This window comes from Sapajus apella, unplaced genomic scaffold (assembly GCF_009761245.1).
Source record: "Sapajus apella isolate SASKATOON/1434 unplaced genomic scaffold, GSC_monkey_1.0 scaffold33, whole genome shotgun sequence".
NCBI classification, from domain to species: Eukaryota; Metazoa; Chordata; class Mammalia; order Primates; family Cebidae; genus Sapajus; species Sapajus apella.
This window is the reverse complement of record NW_022436973.1, coordinates 22,434,892-22,454,758: the sequence shown is the minus strand read 5'-3', so window position 1 is coordinate 22,454,758 and position 19,867 is coordinate 22,434,892. Positions and strand designations below refer to the sequence as shown.

Here is a 19,867-nt window from a genome sequence, read left to right as displayed (position 1 = left end):
AAAAAAAAACAGGGAGAGCTCATATAACAAAATGACAGCTCCAAGTAACATATTCTGAAGACTTTTGGCCTGGCCAGGCCAGGGCAGAGGGTATACTCTGGAAGGGGCCTGACAGAGGGATATGAATGAGCTTGGCCCCTTCCAGGTGAGACCAGAATCCTCTACACTTGGGCACTAAGGGTGCAGTTTTAAAGATGTCAAACCCAAAGACATGCAAAGATAACCCCCTCATCAGCTGATTCAAGCATCAGTCAGTACTAACACTGGTCAGGCCTTCCCCTTGTTTGGTCTTCTCCTATACAGATCCGTACACAAGAGCTCAATACACAAGCCACATGGCTGCTGACCCATAAAAAGGCCTTCATGTTGCTGTTGTCACTTTATTTTTTTTTTTGAGACAGTCTCACTCTGTTGCCCAGGCTAGAGTGCAGTGGCGTGATCTCAGCTCACTGCAACCTCAGCCTCCTGGGTTCAGGCGATTCTCCTGCCTCAGCTTCCTGAGTAGCTGGGATTACAGGCACCCACCACCTTGCCTGGCTAATTTTTGTATTTTTAGTAGAGACAGGGTTTCACCATCTTGGCCAGGCTGGTCTCAAACTCCTGACACTCGCCTCAGCCTCCCAAAGTGCTAAGATTACAGGCATGAGCCACTGTGCCCAGCCTCTGTTGTGACTTTCACTTGAATACACATGTTCCACTGGACCTGTGATTTGGCAAATCTCTCAATGTGCACCCAGTTACCACTCAATACCAGTCCCTGATGCAGGGCATCAATGGATTTGGTTTAGGCAAAATGTTTAAGGGTTTAGCATAAGGATCCAGGGCAGTGGCTAAGGAGCGCTGGCACAGAAGTACAAGCAGGCACAGGGTAAGACTACACCCACCAACACGTGAGTAAGTGGTTGACTTGTTGCTAAAGAAAGGAGGCCCACAAAAGAACTACATACATGTTATGATTATAGCTTAAGTGAATAGTTTTTTTTTGAAAGCCCAGAAAGTTATATACATATACAAACACACACACGTATACACACACATTTTTTTTTTTTTTTTTTTTTGAGACAGTCTTGCTCTGTCACCCAGGCTAGAGTGCAGTGGCACCATTTCAGCTCACTGCAACCTCTGTATCCCAGGTCCAAGCACTTCTGTCTCAGCCTCCCGAGTAGCTGGGTTTACAGGCATGTGCCACCACGCCGGCTAATTTTTGTATTTTTAGTAGAGATGGGGTTTTGCCATGCTGGCCAAGCTAGGCTCGAACTCCTGACCTCAGGTGATCCACCTCCCGAGGCCTCCCAAAGTGCTGGATTACAGGTGTGAGCCACCGCACCCAGCCACACACACACATTAGTGAGACAGGAACTCACTCTGTCATCCAGGATGCAGTGTAGTGGTGTGATCTCGGCTCACTGCAGCCTTGACCTCCCCAGGCTCAGATGATCTTCCTGCCTCAGCCTCCCAAGTAGCTGGGAATTCAGGCATGTGCCACTACACCCAGCTAATTTTTCTATTTTTTGCAGAGACAGGATTCCACAAGGTTGCCCAGGCTAGTCTTGAATTCCTGGGCTCAAGCAATCTGCCTGCCTTGGCCCCCCAAAGTCCTGGGATTTCAGATGTGAGCCACTGTGCTCAGCCCCAGAAATATACAAATTAAGATACTAATGGGTAGTGCCAGAGAGAAGAAATTATAGTTGATCTTAATTTCTTTTCTCTGCTTGCATAATTTCTACTTTCTACTTGCAAACAGAATCACACTCACAATAGTGTGATTCTATTTCTTCTATTATATTTTTCCCAATACAACTTTGTGGGCCCTGCCCTAGAAATGCTGATTGTAATGCTGAGACTGGGCCTGGAGAACGTATATTTTAAAGAGATCCCTAGATAATCTTTTGTAGTCTGTCACTGCTGGCCATAGGGAAGCACTGATCTATATCCCACCAAATTATGCTGCAGTATTTAATTAGGTAATAATAAAATTCTATTATGTCCATACTGCTAAAGGAGAATTTAGCAGTATGGACATAATAGAATTTTTGAAATTCAATAGTTTCAGCACAAATGAGTTTATTTTCTGTCTTTGGCTTCTTGCTGTATATGAAAGAAGAGAGGTCAACACTAGGCAGGACCTTTCTGAGGCTGCACAGCCAGTGTTCACACCCTCTGACTCTGTTCCATAGGCTTAAGTGTCAAATCCAGAGAAAAACATTCTTCAGACCAGTTGGGGTTTCACATGATTCTCCCAATGGATTTCAAGATGGTTTATTCTTAGAAAAGTCCTTAATTTAAAAATGCATTTTGTAGAAAACATATCAAGGGAGTTACATCATATAATGCATGGGTGTGCTGGTAGGAAGTCTCTGAGGTCTAGAGAGAAGAGCAGATGGCAAAGCTGGCAGGGTTCTCTGGCCTGAGATTCAAGCTGAGAGAAACTTGGGAAATGACATGGTAATGTTCACCTCATAAACCAGATGTCTTCTTTTTTTTGTTTTGAGGCAGAGTCTCTCACTGTTGCCAAGAGCGCAGTGGTGCAATCATAGCTCACTGAAATCTTGACCTCCCAGGCTTAAGTGATCCTCCCACATCAGCCTCTCAAGTAGCTGGGACCACAGGCATGCACCACCATGCCTGGCTAATTTTTTATGTTCTGTAGAGACAGCATCTGCTTATGTTGCCCAGGCTGGTCTTGAACTCCTGGCCTCAAGTGATCCTCCCACCTCAGCTTCCCAAAATGTTGGGATTATAGGCTCACACCACCACACCCAGCAAAACCAGATGTCTTAAACACCGCTGATCTCAAAAGGAAGTATACAGGACAGTCACAACTAAGTAACTCAGCTCTGAGAAAGAAAAAATAAAATCCAAAGACTTACATTTGTTCAGTTTTCTTGGGCAGCTGGCTATCACCACCTGTGAAAGAGGCCCACTAAGAATATGACAAGAGCAGAGTATGCAAACCCTTAACAAGGAAGCTAGAAATGCTTCATTTACCTGGAAGGCACTGTCAAAAACTACATTTTGTTTTTATTTTTGAGACAGAGTTTAGCTCTTTCACCCAGGCTGGAGTACAGTGGTGCCATCTTGGCTCACTGCATCCTCTGCTTCTGGGGTTCAAGTAATTCTCCTGCCTCAGCCTCCCAAGTAGCTGGGATTACAGGTGCATGCCACCATGCCTGGATAATTTTTGTATTTTTAGTAGAGGTGGAGTTTCACCATGTTGGCCAGGCTTGTCTTGAACTCCTGACTTCAGGTGACCCACCTTGGCCTCCCAAAGTGCTAGGATCACAGGTGTGAGCCACCACGCCCGGCCCATTTTTTTCTTTTAAGTTAAATACAATATAAACACCAACAACAGTGGAACCTGGCCACTTCCAATAGCCTCCTGGACCTTCGCCCGCATTTCCCACTTTTACAACCCACTCAGCATCACCACTAGATACCAGAGATGTGCAGAAATCTTAGGTTCTGGAATGTTTTTGCTTTTATTTTTAGTTTTTTAAACTTTGAAGCATCAGTAAACAGGTTCAGTTCTACCGCTTGCTTTATCTCCTCAATTACCTGACCCAAGTTATGCTTCTTTCCAGTTTCCTGGCTTATTTAACAACATCCAGAATAAAATAGGGCTTCTGATGTACTTTCCTCTGTGTAGCAATGCTGAGACCTGCGTTCATTCCAGAGGTTCTTTTCCATGTCTCTTTGGATGCCTGCAACTTCTTGTTACCCCAGTAAGCAGGGCAGCCCCACCCAGCCCAGCCTTTCTGGATGGCCCCACGGCATGCTCCTGGCTTCTAAGTACTCTTTCATTATGGCCTTTTCTCACTTTCCTCACAAGAACAGTCGAGTGGGCACCTGGCTAAGTCACTGAAATTCCCATTGTGGACCTTACCTCCTGCTCTCTCTCTTTTTTTTTTTTTTTTTTTAAGACAGAGTCTCGCTCTGTCGCCCAGGCTGGAGTACAGTGGCTCAATCTTGGCTCACTGCAACTTCCACCTCCCAGGTTCAAGCGATTATGGTGCCTCAGCCTCCCAAGTAGCTGGAACTTTAAGTATGCACCACCACGCCTGGTTAATTTTTGTATTTTTAGTAGAGATGGAGTTTCATCATGTTGACCAGGCTGGTCACAAACTCCTTACCTCAAGTGATCTACCCGCCTTGGCCTCCCAAAGTGCTGAGATTACATGTGTGAGCCACCACACTTGGCCATTACCTCCTGCTATCTTAAAGTAGGTCTTATTCATCTTGGCCTCCCCTGTGATACTAAGCAAAGGGCTATACACATGGTTAGACTTAATGTAGGTTACACCAATCATCTTCCTCTTGAACCACATTCTGTGAGAAATGTGTTAGAAACATCAACCATCCAGAAGTAATCAGAGAGGGAGCTGGAGGCCCATGAATTGGGTATCATGAGCTTCTGAGCAAAGTAGTGAATCTTGTGTCAACTTTTAGTTCATGGGAGCAACTATTCATTAGAAAAGCTGATGAGATGACAATTTACAGGGACTTACCCAAGTAAGGAACATGAGTAGCTCCAAAAAAGTATGTTCTTGAACAAGCAAGAGGTCCCTTTGGTGAGACACACTGGGCTACCTGGATGTCAGAAAAAAATAAAAATAAAAAAGGCACAATAACTTAGGCATGTACTAGTAGAGAAACAAAAGTATAGAGTTAATAGAAATAAATTTTCTTTCTTTTTTATTGAGACGGAGTCTCACTCTCTTGCCCAGGATGGAGTGCAGTGGCGCAGTCTCGGCTCACTGCAACCTCCACCTATCTGGCTCAAGTGATTCTACTGACCCCCCCAGTAGCTGGGACTACAGAGGCACACCACTGCATCCAGCTAAATTTTTTTTTTTTGTATTTTTAGTAGAGGCAGGGTTTCACCATGTTGACCAGGCTGGTCTTGAACTCCTAACCTCAGGTGATCTGCCCACCTTGGCCTCCCAAAGTGCTGAGATTATAGGCGTGAGCCACTGTGCCCAGCCAGAAATACATTTTCTTCTACAAAACTGATTTATTCCCCCTTGTTAAAGACATGGGGGAAAGATTATCTTTAACTGTTATTCCAAAGGTATCTTTTGTGTGTGTGTGGTTTAAACCTTGGCTATATTGTGAGGGTGCAGCAGTTGGATACTCAGTCAGCTCAGGATACTAAGGAATTCACAACTCAGAAGGAAAAAGGAAGCAATGTGTTTGGGTTTTGACTATAATTAATACTCAGTCCAGAGCTTTCACAGTGAAGACCCTGGCTGACACGACAGCAAGAGGTGTGGGGCAGTTCCAAATTCAGGAAAGGAGGGTGCTAACCACATCCCCACCTTCATTTTTATTTCAACTCTGTGTCAGGCTGAATCAATTATGAGCTTTCCTGGAAGACCATAGCCCCTGCGGAAGAAAAAATAAGTTCCTCTAGGTTTTCAAAAATTTTTTTTTGAGACGGAGTGTCGCTCTGTACCCAGGCTGCAGTACAGTGGTATGATCTTGGCTCACTGCTAGAAGGGTATTTTCATTAGTTCTCTTTCAGCATTCAAAATATAGGTGTCACTTCCCTCTGGCCTTCATGGTTTCTGATAAGAAAGAAATACAACTTTCATTCAAAAATTGTCAGCTGGAAGTGATGGTTCATGTCTGTGATCCCAGCACTTTGGGAGGCCGAGGTGAGTGGATGACCTGAGGTCAGGAGTTGGAGACCAGCCTGGCCAACATGGTAAAACCTCATCTCTACTAAAAATATAAAAATGAGCCAAGTGCGGTAGCAGGCGACTGTAGTCCCAGCTAAAATTGTCTTCCCCCTATGAATAAGGTGCCATTTCTCTCTGGCTGCCATCAAGATTTTTTTGTCTGTGCTGGGTGTGGTGGCTCATGTCTGTAATCTCAGCACTCTGGGAGGCCAACATAGGCAAATCACTTGAAGTCAGGAGTTCGAGACCAGCCTGGCCAACATGGTGAAACCCTGTTTCTAACTAAAAATAAAAAAATTATTTACGAGACCTTCATGCAGAAAAATAAAAATAAAATAAATAAAAATAAAAAAAATTAGCCAGGCATGGTGGTACGTGCCTGTATTCCCAGCTACTTGGGAGGCTGAGGCAGGAGAATTGCTTGAACCTGGCACTCTCAATAAACAATGACCATCAAGTTTGGTTTCTGTCCTTAAATATAACAGTCAAGGCATAACAAACTTAGGCTTGGAATAACTATCTTCAAATTATTTTGAATTTTAAAAATTCTATTGACAACACTACCCTGACAACTTAAAGGGTGGTCTGTGAAACTATGTTTTTAACCTTTTTCCTTCAAGTATTTCAAAATTAAATGTGATGTTTTCAAATGATACCTAGTACCTATATAAAAGTACACAGTTGCTAATCACTTCTTTTTACTCTAAAACAACTTCAAGTTCAGGGTTAAATCAACACACTAACTAGAAAAAGTTCCTTCCTTTTGTCTAGCTCCCCTATCCAAGCAGTCCGGCCACTCACCATGTGCTTGGCAAAGCTACCGCCAGGACCAGTGCTTCGTACCAGGTGTCCTTCAGAAGGGAAGTTAAAGTTGCCAGCATTTAGGTTTTCTCGTGTGGAGTGATTACCAAAGAGAACAAATGGCTGCCGATTAGGGCTAGAGAGTGAAGACAAAAGCATGTGATTAGAAAAGAGTTCCTGGCCAAGGCAACCTTCCATGGCCTTAATAAGTCCTCAGGCTTTTCTGAGTGATGCCTGCAGACTGAGCAAAGTGGTCAGTCAGTACAGTACACTGAATGTCCTTGGCTGGTTGGGAAGGGATGCCAGCTGTCTCCGACTCTTCCTACCGAACCATAGGGATCAGTTAACATTTAGGGACATAACTAAACTCCAGCTAGGTTTGTATTTTCAGCATGTCCCACTTTTTGAGGAATATGTTCCATAGAACTTATTCTATGGAATAAGTGATAGAGCAAAACTCCAGTATTGTAAAATAGAATTTTAATAGAAATACGAGCTTTAAAGGACGACAGTTATGATACATGGACTAGACAGACAATAGGGCAGTCACCAGTTGCTGAGTAACTTTCAACAGGGAAGGAGCACAGGAGGGTTGCAAATTTTCTCAATACCACACCTACCTGCCTCTGTACCCACCCTCTTTCTCCCTGCCCTCTTGGCTGAACTTTTCCTCTCCCCCACTTTCTGCTCACTCCTCAGCCCACTCTAAACAGCCTCCTCAGTCATTTCACCCAGAGAATTCTTGCTGAAGTCACCAAGGAACTTCCATGTAGCACAGAGTAAATTCAACAGATCAGGTCTTCAGGTCTTCCTTCCTTTTCTGGTCTCTGAGAAGCACTTGATTCCTTCCACCCTCCACTGTAACAACCCTCCACTCCCCTCAGTCACCCCAGTGAGTCACCCTCTTCTTCCACCTGGCCTTGAATAGTCCCGGGTTTACCTGCAGCTTGCTGCTCCCTCCTCTCCTCTGTGATGATCTATTCCCTATATCTGCTCCCATTCCAGTTCTTGCAGGAAATAAATGGCATCACAATCCACCCAGGGACCCAGCCATTTGAAAGGCCTCCTTGACTTCTGCTTCCTTCCCCTCTAAATCTAATCAACCTCCCCCAAATCATTCCTATTTAGCTATTTTCTTTCTTTGTTTATTTTTTGAGATGATGTCTTGCTCTGTCACTCAGGCTGGAGTACACTGGCATGATCTCCACTCACTGCAACCTCTGCCTCCCTGGTTCAAGCAATTCAGCAATTCTCCTGCCTCAGCCTCCTGAGTAGCTGGGACTACAAGGGTGTGCCACCACACCTGGTGTTTAGCCATTTCCTTCCATGGTCATGGCTGCAACCTTAGTCCATGCTACCATCATTTCTTCCCTGGACAACTGCAAAACTTCCTCACTGTTTCCCTGCTTCTGCTCTTGCCCTTCTATAATAGATTCTCTACATTGCAGTGATGATAATCTTTTAAATGTGCAAAAAATTTACTGCCTTTATGTTATTTTCAGGAGAAGGGCCAAAATCTTGAACATGGCCAAAGAACTGGTAAGATCTAGTGAACTTCCTCAGCTCCATGTAAGGCCACTCAACTCCAACTTCAATACTCCAGCTAAGCTCATTTTCTTTGATGTCCCTTGTGTCCTTGTCTCAGGGCCTCTGCTCTTCGTCCTCCTCCCAGTTATCTCTGTTCACTGTTCAGCTCTCTCCTGGAGAGGGCTGGGTTCCCCTGTGATGGGCTCCATAGTACTATGCTATCTTCTCCTTCATGGCATCAGTCAGTTAGTAATAATAGATTTCTTTGTTAAGTTGTTGGATTAATGTCTTTTTCTCCACTACACTATAAACTTTATGAGGGCAATGACCATGTTTGCCTCATTTTTTAAAACCATGAATCTCTCTTGCTTGGTATGTCACATGTTCTCAGTATATATTTGACGACTCTATCCTCTATCCTCTTCCTAAATTGCCCCTAGTGTGTGCCATGTAAATAATTCTTTGCATTTGTTTTCATTACTCTTAAAAATACTACCTTACAGTTCAGGCAAACAAGGGCTCTTAAAAGCAAACATGGCTGATTTTTCTTCTGAAGCTTAATTCAAGCAGAGTGACACTCTGGACAGAAAAAGATGCCTCTGAGTACCAGTCAGGGTACTTTGTTTCACTATTAGATTGGATTGGAATTGGGGGAAGAAAAGACAGATGAAATGTACTCTCTATCCATCAGAGAAGTATCTCCTGCTCATCATGACAAAAGAGATGTGGGAGGAAACACTTCCAAACCCTCATTGCTCCCATCTTCTCTGTGGGACTGGACCTTCACACCTGATCCCATTTATTCCCTGCAAGCCACTGTTGCTCCCCTGCCCAGCCCTCAAACTATGCATATGTCATATGCTTATTTATTTATTTATTTATTTATTTCTGAGACGGAGCTTCACTCCTGTTGCCCAAGCTGGAGTGCAATGGCGCAATCTCAGCTCACTGCAACCTCTGCCTCCCAGGTTCAAGCAATTCTCCTGTCTCAGCCTCCTTAGTAGCTGGGATTACAGGTGCATACCACCATGCCAGGCCAATTTTTGTATTTTTAGTAGAGGTGGGGTTTCATCATATTGGTCAAGCTGGTCTCGAACTCCTGACCTCAGGTTATCCGCCTGTCTTGGCCTCCCAAAGTGTTGGGTTTACAGGTGTGAGTCACTGTGCCTGGCTGACAACAGTGTTTGAAAAGCTAGCTTACTATAAAATAAAAAATAAAAAGCATGAAACAGACAAATTTACGCAGTATAGATTTCTTACCCTGTGATAACTAAACTCAACCCACATTTTCCCGACTCTAGCTTCTGAACTTGGATGCACCCCCACAGCCACTCCCACTTTGCCAACTCCATTTTCTCTATTACCATTCATCCTTCTTCCCCCAAAAATAAACTTACCTGTTTTCAGTTATATGGCTAGAGATCATTCCATGACTGAAATAACTTCTGAATGGCTAAAAAGAATCCAACATTGTATATATTAAGACCACAATCTGGTACAACAATCACAACACCCCTCACATAAATATGTATGTACATGCACACTTCAGGAGAGTGCATAATATGTGTGTGTGTGAGAGAGGGAGGGGTACAGAGAGAGATGCATGTTTGTAGATTATTATAAAAACATGGAAAGATGTGTATGGTGAGTAGCATTATGAATTTTAGGAATAAGTGACAAACAAAATAATAGCAAAAAAGAAAAAAAGACAAAACCTGCAAAAAAGAAAGTAAAGAAAAAAATTCTTTTAATTTACAGTGTTTAACTACTGAAAGGAAATTGGAGCAACCACCATCTATGGTGTAAGTTGCTAAGTGGAAATTTTTTCTTTAAATTTTCTTCAACATTTCCAATAAATTAATATATACAAATTCTATTTTGCTAATTTAAAATCAGTAATGAGAAGGAATCCAAGGAATTTAGAAGTATACTGACAGAAGTTTCCTGGGAAATCAATGAAGTAATTCTCAGCTTTTGGATGCATAGTGTCGGGCTAAACACTGATAAAAACTTAACATGCATGGTTCCATGTCCAAAGGATCTAAAAATTCAAATGGTAATTTTAATCCCACTAAATAACATTTACTGTATTTTTTCTGATTAATATATGTTCATTGTAGAAGACAATAAAAACCACCTACAATTTCTAAAAACTATGAACATTTTAGTAAGTTTTCTTCAAATCTTCTATGGTACATCATAGACTATGTATGCTTGTACTACACTTTATTAAATAGTCCTCTGTTCATGGAAATTTATATTGTTAACTCTTCTATATCACGGAAAAAATTTCACACACACACTCCTCTCTCACGTAATAAAATTAACAAATTTCCCCTGAAGCTCTGATGATTTCCTTAAGGCAGATCTGGAAATGAAACCACAGAATAAAAAGGCAGAACTATGTTGCCAAACTGTTTTTTTTAATAAAGCTCTATCCATATACACTTCTACCTACAATATACAGTGTGCCTATCTCATGGTCTCCTCGTAAGCACTGCCTATGAAATGGTTTCAATATATTTGCCAAGTTGACAAATGAAAAATGGGACCTTACTGTTTGTTGTCTTCTTTTACACCCCTTGGCTTTTTAATAAAGTAGAATATTTTAGACATGTTCAGTGACCATTTGGATTTTCCTTCGTTAAGGGAAAGTTAACAGTTTATTTATATTAATTCCCTTCATTAAGAAAGTTAACAGTTTATTTACATTCTCTGGATATTTATCAATTGAAGTGTTTATTTATTTATTTATTGAGATGGTGTTTTGCTCTTGTTGCCCAGGCTGGAGTGCAATGGCACGATCTTGGCTCACCGCAACCTCCGCCTCCCAGGTTCAAGCAATTCTCCTGCCTTGGCCTCCCAACTAGGCACGTGCCACCACACCTGGCTAATTTTGTATTCTTAGTAGAGACAGGGTTTTCACTATGTTGGTCAGGCTGGTCTTGAACTCCTGACCTCAGGTGATCCACCTGTCTTGGCCTCCAAAGTAAAGGGATTACAGGCGTGAGCCACCGTGCCTGGCTCAAATGGAGTTCTGATGTTTATCTTACTGATTTGTAAAAACTACAGATTAACATAATACTTAAAATTTATTGTGGGCTTACCATGTGACTGTGACAGGCACTTATCACCTCAAGCAATCCTAATAACCTATGAGCTTCATTCTATCATTATCTCCTCTCTAGAGATGAGTTGACAAAAGTTAATTTACTTGTCCAGGTCACAGAGCTAGTTAAGTGCATAACTGGGATTCTAACTGGGTAATCATTTGGGGGAAAAAAAATAAAAGTAGATCCATATCTCACAACATAGTCCCACAAACTCCATTTGGATTAGGGATCTAAATGTAAAAATTCAAGCCATAACAAGTACTAGAGGATGACTTTAATTACACACTTTCCCTATATAATGACTCAAAATCCAGAGGCAATGCAAGAAGAGGCAGCTCAATTTACATAAAAACAAAAATGTCTACATGGCAAAAAAATCCCCATTATAAGCAAACCAACTGATAAATATGGAAAAAGTATTTGGAATATATACTAGAGACAAAAATGCTAATAGCCCAAATATATAACAAACTCTTAAAAACCAGGGGACAAAAAACCTCCTAAAACTTATGCTCCATAGTTGTTAATAATACTGTACTAATATTAAAATGGGAAAACAACATTTAAACAAACTATAAAATGTCCATCAAACATATAAAGGAATGTTCCAACTTACTCATTAGAGAAATGTAAATTAAAACAATACTGATATACTATTTTTCATCTGTGAAGCTGAAAAATTTTAAGTATTACATACACATTCTATTGGTGAAGCTGTGGACAACAGGCATTCATATAGTGCTGGTGGGAATGCAAATCGGTACCACCCTTCTGAAGGGGAATTTGGCAATAACTAACAACATCACATATGCACTTACCTTTTGACCCAGCAATCCCATCATTAGGTATATATACCTCCAACAATAGGAGCATACATAAGAGTAGAGTTATTTACTATGCCTCTGTTTGGAAAATATTAGAAACAACTTCAATATGTGCACATACAAGAGGGGCTGAATAAATTAAGACAAATCCACAAAATGGAGTACTATGAATCTAACAAGGAATGAGGAAGGTCTCAATGAACTGACTTGAGTATGTTTACATCATTAAGTAAACAAAGAAAAAAAAAACTGACTGGGAAAGAGTTCCGGGATATACTGTTAAGTGGAAATGACTGTATGCTACTCTTCAATGTTGGGTGAGAATATGAGAAAATGCACATGTATTTGTACATTAGTGAAACAGAAAAGATAAATCAGAAACTCAAGAGGTTTGATACCTACTTAATAGAGTGGGTAGAAAATGGGTGGAAAGAAGAAGGCAGTAAGAATAGGGTAACGGGAATCAACAGTGACACTTCTGAGTATACCTTTTGGAATCTCTTTCACTCTTAGAATCATAGCAATAAAAGAAAAAAAAAATAACCCGCAAAACTGAGAAGGGCATGAGTGAGATGTGGAACAACTTTCAAGTGGTCTAATGTAGAAGCAACTGGAGTCCCTGAAGGAGAGAAGAGAGATTTGGAACAGAAAAAATAATTGAAGAATTAATAGTGAAACACTTTCCAAACTTAAGACATACCATAATCAAATTACTCAAAATCAGTAATAAAGAGAAAATCTTACAAGCTGCCAGAGGGAAAAAAAAGGCCTGCTATATTTGGAGATTAGGATGAAAGACTATGGTATGTACAAAGATTAGGATGAAAGACTTCTCATCAGAAATAATGCAAGCAAAAAGATACTGAAGCAAGATCTTTCAAGTATAGAAAAGTAAAAACTGTCAATCTAGAATTTAGACATGGAAAAATATATGTTTCAAAAATGAAGGCAAAATAAAGATTTTTTTCCAGACATTCAAAAGCTGAAAGAATTTATCATCAGAAGATTAATACGACAAAAAAATATTAAGGACCATCCTTCAAGGAGAGGGATACCAAGGGGAAGTCTGGGTCTTCACAAAGCAATGAGGAGCACCAGGGAGAGCAATGACTTGGGCAAATATACTACATTTGACCTTAGTCAAAAGGCTGAGATGTGATTCATGGGCAAATATATAGGAATTGTTCCTCATTATTTAAATCTTTAAGAAAAATAATTGACTGTTTAAAGAAAAATAAGAGCACTGTATTGTGGGCTTTATAAAATATGTGAAGGTGGAGGGTCTGATGACTCATGCCTATAATCCCAGCACATTGGGAGGCCGAGGCAGGCGATCACTTGAGATTAGGAGTTCAAGACCAGCCTGGCCAACATGGTGAACCCTGTTTCTACTTAAAAAAAAAAAAAATTAGCTGGGCACGGTGGTGTGTGCCAGTAATCCCAGCTACTTGGGTGGCTGAGGCAGGAGAACTGCTTGAACCCTGGAGGAAGACGTTCCAGTGAGCTGATATCATACCATGCACTACAGCCTGGGTGACAGAGTGAGACTCCATCTCAAAAAAAAAGAAAAGGTAAAGGTAAAATGCCTAACAACAAAGATCAATTACAGCTCCAAACTGTCAGCAGGAGGGCTTGCTCTGAGTCACAAGGGAGCACAGGAGAGTTGAGGGTGCAGTAGTGCCCAAGAAGGACAGAATGCCTTAAAAGGGTTCCTCTGATCCTTCCTGGTGATCAGTTTTTGAGACTGTCCTGTGTCTTGGTTCTCAATCTAGATACTCAAGAGCCTGGTAACTGCTAACTAGTGTCATCTGCTTGGAAAGACATCTTGGCATTCATTATCTGGAGGTTAAACTGACAAAGGTGTGCTACTCACATGTGGAGAATTATTCCTATATTTATTAACTAGTGCCCAGAATTCCTGGCATGACCACACTGCAAAACAAACATCCTTCTAATGAAGAAACTGGCACAAAAAAAGGACAGCTTTTTATATAGGGTTGGTATGGGGGGAAATTTCTTCATGGTATATAACACAGGTTAAAGAAATGATAGAATTGATAGTCTTGCATTTTGGAAAAAATGTAATAAAAAATTAAAATAATAAATGAATTAACCATTTTCTTCTTCCTCTTTGATCCTTCCCTTACATACCTCACCCGCCTGAGATTCTGAAAGTTCCAGCAGGAAAGGAATTTCTGTGTCAAAATTAGCGAAGAAGCTAGTCCACTGACGTTCAAAAGCCACCAAATCCTGGGAAAAAAGGAAAAAGATAATGTGTTTGGTCATATAAAGGAGGTATTTTAGAAAACAAAAATTATGAAACTGTAAATTATCTCAAAACACCAGACCATTTATATATGTTATTTTAAAAGGTAATGGCAAACTACTAGTACATGCTACTCATATGGATGAATCTCAAAACGATTATGACAAGTGAAAGAAAGAGCTGGATATAAAAGACCACCTGGTATGTGGTCCTTTCCTATGTGTGAAATATCCAGGAAAAGCAAATCTGTACAGGCAAAAAGTAGACTAATTGTTGCCTGGGGTTGGGATGGAGACTGACTGCAAGTAGGAACAAGGGAACTTTCTGGGTTGATGAAAATGTTCTAAAATTCTGTTGTGGTGATGACTGTACAACTCTGTAAATTTACTAAAAATCATTGAGTTGTACGCTTAAAATGGATGAGTATTATGGCACATAAATTATACTCCAAATAAAGCCATTTAAAAGGACAGCTAGGAGAAGTGGTTCACATCTGTAACTGCAGAACTTTGGGAGGCCAAGGTGGGATAATCACTTGAGCCCAGGAATTTCAGACCAGTGTCGTCAACAGGATGAGAGTTCATCTCTACCAAAAAACAAAACAAAACAAAACAAACAAACAAAAAAACCTCACAAAAAATGAGCTGAGCTTGGTGATGTGTGCCTATAATCTCAGCTACTCAGGAGGCTGGGGTGAGGGGATCGCTTGAGTCCAAGAGGTCCAAGTTGGAGTGAACTAGGATTGTGCTGCTACACTCCAGCCTGGGTGACAGAGTAGGACTTTGTCTGGACAAATGAATGAATGAATGGGCAGTAATGATCCTTAAGCGCTTTACTTTAGCAGCCCTGTTGGGAAAAACTTATTTATGGGGCACCTACAGGATGGTACCACATCCAGTGCCAAAAGGGTCATATCTGTGCAGCTTTGTTCAAGGACTGATTGACTTTAAAGTCCAGGGTGGCACAGAGCTTTCTCCTTCCTTATATCCTCTTTCTAGTGGCCACCTGAGTACTGAGAAACTATGCACCCTTCTTAGCTGACTCTGCTCTACATGCAGCCTCCATTCCCTACCCCAGATGCTTTTTAAGCATCCGCCCTGAACTCATTCTTGTTCTCACGCACTACAAATTGCTTTTTGCTATTAACTTTTCTTGAAGGTATCATCAATTAACAAAAAACCACCAGTTAGGACTTGCTTAAGATGTTACTCAAGTATTACCTTTGTCCTTATTTCGAAGTTGCTAATAATTTGTACTAAAATTGGATAGTCATCTTCACTGTCCATCTTGCACCATGGAAAGGTATGTATGTCAGGCATCCAGTCTAGTACCTTGCTCGTAGCAGGCATTCTGTTTGCTGCACCAAAACTCACTGGCCAGATCTATGCCCTCCTCCTCTCAAGGATACACAAGTACTCAAACCTCTGTGCTAGCCGTGTACTGATTCTACTTCTTGCCCTAGACATAAAGAACAATGGACCACTGCTGGGAAGACAATGTAAACATTTTCTATTTGCTGCCCAGACTATCTAACTTTATCTACATATACAGATGGGTATCTGTATATATATATGAACACATGCATATTGTATGATACTTAGGCAGACACACACACACACACACACACACACACACACACACACACACAAATTTTGGCCAGGTATGGTGGCACATGCCTGCAATCCCAGCACTTTGGGAGGCAACGGGGAGGATCATATTAGCCCAGGAGTTCGAGACCAGCCTGGACAACACAGTGACACCCCATCTCTACCAAAAAAAATTCTTTTTAGTCATCATGTAGGTGACAGTGCTGATAGTGTTTTCCGAATATGTTTTATAGATAATGTAGGATAAAACAAAAAAGTCTACGTGTGTGTTTACAGGTATCTATGTATGCATACATACACATATTAGGAGGAGGGAGACAGAGAGAGAAAGAGATAGAAAATATTTCCTAGTTCTATCTACTGAAGAGATCTAGAAACAATGGCCAAACCAGCAGCAATGAGTACTTCTAGTACTCAGATTGTGGTGCTGAGATACCACTTCTCATTCAAAGAAATCAGAACTTTTTAGTGAACTGAATCTGGGTCTCAGAAAGGAAATGTACAAGGTAAGCCTGGGATATGTTAATATAGTAGCTGGCAAGGAAGTTATCAAGGCTATCAGTATTCTGTTAAAATAATTTGTGTGTAATCCCAGCACTTTGGGAGGCCGAGGCAGGTGGATCACGAGGTCAAGAGATCGAGACCATCCTGATCAACATGGTGAAACCCCGTCTCTATTAAAAACACAAAAAATCAGCTGGGCATGGTGGCGCCTGCCTGTAATCCCAGCTACTCAGGAGGCTGAGGCAAGAGAATTGCCTGAACCCAGGAGGTGGAGGTTGCGGTGAGCCGAGATCGCGCCATTGCACTCCAGCCTGCGGAACAAGAGCGAAACTCCGTCTCAAAAAAAAAAAAAAAAAAAAAAAAAATTGTGAATCAGCTTGAAGGGAGTTCATTATCCAAAGATGGAACAATTTGAGCATCACTGAAGATGGTAATTGTAATGGATATAAAACACATCAAATATGTTTAAATCTATGAGTTCATACAACATACATATATACAATACATGTTATGTATATATATATATATGCAATTGGAATATCCCCATTGTACAATGAATTCAGGATCTAATTAATGAATTAAGGATAGGGATTACACATCAATTGCTGTTCACAAAACACAAAAAGAATCAATTAGACATTATGTGCTTCTTCATAAAGAATATAACACTCTGTAGGAAGTAGTCTTTCCTCTAAAAATCAACCCTGAAACTGATTAAACCTCTATATTCAACTACCAATGATCAGGAAATACAGAAGACAGGGGAAAATGTTAAACTACATCACGGGAATGCAATTAAGAAAATTTCAACTGTGCCAAGCGCGGTGGCTCACACCTATATTCCCAGCACTTTGGGAGGCTGAGGTGGGCAGATCTCTTCAGGTCAGGAGTTCAAGACCAACCTGGCCAACATGAAGAAACTCCATCTCTATTAAAAATACAAAAATTAGCAGGGCATGGAGCGGCTGAGGCAGGAGAATCACTTGAACCTAGGAGGCTGAGGTTGAAGTAAGCCAAGATCACACCACTGCCCTCCAGCCTGGGCAACAAGTGCGAGACTCTGTCTCAAGAAAAGAAAAAAAAAAAAAAATTTCAAATGATGGCAACTGTAAGACAAATGATCTGGTTTTTTCAACAGACAGCAAGGGTAGGGGGACAAAGAGATAGAGAAAAGCTACAGATGAAAAGAAACCTACACACACGCACACACGCACACAGGGCAGGCAAACAAAGCTAAACTATGTTTATAAAACCATATTTGGATGATAAAACTGCAAAGAAAAGTAAGGAGATGACTACCATAGAATTCATGATAGTATTATTCTTGCAGGAAGAGGAAGGAGATAATGGAGATTCTGTTGCTTTGTTTTATAAGAAGTCATTAGATTGTACATTTTTTTTTTGCTGTTTTGTGAGTCTGTGTTATTTTATTTATTTATTTTTTTGAGACAAAGTCTTGCACTGTCACCCAGGCTGGAGTGCAGTCGTGTGATCTCTGCTAATTTTTTGTATTTTTAGTAGAGACGGGGTTTCACCATGTCAACCAGGTTGGTCTCAAACTCCTAACCTCAAGTAATCCATCCGCCTTGGCCTCCCAAAGTGTTCAGATTACAGGCGTGAGCCACCATGCCCAGCTGTCTATGTTATTTTAATAATAAAAAGTCTTTTTTTTTTTTTTTTTTTAAGATGGAGTCTCGCTCTGCTGCCCAGGCTGGAGTGCACTGGTGCGATCTTGGCTCACTGCAACCTCTGCCTCCTGGGCTCAAGGAATTCTCTTGCCTAAGTCTCCCAAGTAGCTGGGATTACAAGTGCCTGCCACTATGCCTGGCTAATTTTTTTATTTTTAGTAGAGACAGGGTTTCACCATATTAGTTAGGCTGGTCTCAAACCCCTGACCTCAGGTGGTCCCCTGGTCTTGGCTTCCCAAAGTGCTGGGATTGCAGGTATGAGCCACCGTGCCTGGCCATAATGAGAAGTCTTTAAAAGCAAATGCATAAATACTATTTGTTCATTACAGAAAACAGAGTAAGAATCACTATAAACACTTTGGGGAACATTCTCTCAGCTTATTTTTACTTAGTATTTTACATACACAAATGTGCATGTACTTGTAACAGGTAATCTGCAAGGTCCTGGGTTAGACTGCCTTGCCATACCACCTCTGTGCCTTGGCCTGGTAAAACAATCCTTTTGGGTCTGGGTTTCTGACTCACTGCTATCAAGTCCAATCAGTGCCCCTGTATCCTGGACCCAGGACAATCTTTCCACTTTGGCACTGGGTTCTCCCCTTCTGAACTCTGGGGAGAAAAATACTTCTAATGCTTCCAACTAACACTCTAACCACAGACCTTCAATGTCTGTCCGACTTCTCTGATCTCAGGTCTACTTTCCATCTCAAGTTGGCTGTCACCCACAGCACTGAAAGAATGTTTCAACTCAGAAATACCTGTGCTTGAATCTCTGCCTCTTGGTGGCTGTGTGAACTTGGGCAAGGAACTTAACCTGAGCTTCAAATGCCTTACAAAATTGGGATGACTACTATCTACCTTGCAGAGATATTACAGAAATTAAGTGAGACAACCTGTATCAAGTGCTTATTATCAGACCTTGCACACTAGATATCCTTAGTACTGCCTCTACTGCAGGTCAGCCCAAGGCTGGCTGTGAGAAAGATGGTAACTGCAACGGATATAAATGCATCAAATATGTTTAAATCTATGAGTTCAAAATATTTATAACAGATATATATAAATATATTTATATATATTTACATGGAAATAAAGATATACATCGGAGCCTTCCCCACAACATCCTGACATTTGTCTGCTCTCTCTCTCTCTCAGATACTTATAATGCACATCACTGGAATCAGGGAAGCTGTGCCCAAAGCCACTATCTCAGAGTGCATCTTTGCCTTGCTTACTTGGCTCTGTCCAACCTCTTCAGCTTTACCAGAATGCTTCAGTCTGTGAGGCTTAAAAAAAATAAAAAGGGACTGGGTGCAGTGGCTCATGCCTTTAATTCCAGCACTTTGGGATTAAGCAGATCACCTGAGCCCAGGAGTTTGAGACCAGCCCAGGTGACACAGCCAAGCCCTGTAAACACAAAAATTAGCTGGGTGTGGTGGCATGTGCGTGTAGTCCCAGCCTCTTGGGAAGCTGAGGTGGGAGGATCACTTGAGACTGGGAGGCAGAAGTTGCAGTGAGCTGAGATAGCACCACTGAACTCCAGCCTGAGCAACAGAGTGAGACCCTGTCTCAAAAAAAAGGCTATTAACACAGAATACACTTTGCGTTTCAATTCTATTAGAAACAGACTCAGAAGGTAGGTATATTTCCACTTAAATGGCCCACCTGGTGACACCCATTTTGGTTTAGGTCTATGACAGGAAGCAGTCACACAATTCAGCAATACCCATTCTCTGCTAACTTGCAGGTGAAAAACACTGTGTGCTTTAGGGGTTACAGAGAAGAAGACAGGTACTATTTTTTCTCACACAGACACACACACACACACACACACACACACACACACACACACACACACA

At 41.3% G+C, this 19,867-nt stretch overlaps 1 protein-coding gene across 3 annotated transcripts in view; it reads right to left on the bottom strand.

Annotated features, from left to right (window-relative positions):
- Positions 1-19,867, bottom strand: part of CUNH20orf194 (chromosome unknown C20orf194 homolog) — a 151,851-nt gene that overhangs the window by 81,415 nt on the left and 50,569 nt on the right. For all 3 annotated transcript variants that reach the window (XM_032295560.1, XM_032295561.1, XM_032295562.1), the window contains 5 exons: positions 14,095-14,193; positions 9,404-9,459; positions 6,480-6,615; positions 4,506-4,587; positions 2,871-2,907 (listed from right to left, as the gene is read on the bottom strand). In XM_032295560.1, coding sequence (XP_032151451.1) covers positions 2,871-2,907; positions 4,506-4,587; positions 6,480-6,615; positions 9,404-9,459; positions 14,095-14,193 — 410 coding nt within the window. The remainder of the gene's footprint in view (positions 1-2,870; positions 2,908-4,505; positions 4,588-6,479; positions 6,616-9,403; positions 9,460-14,094; positions 14,194-19,867) is intronic.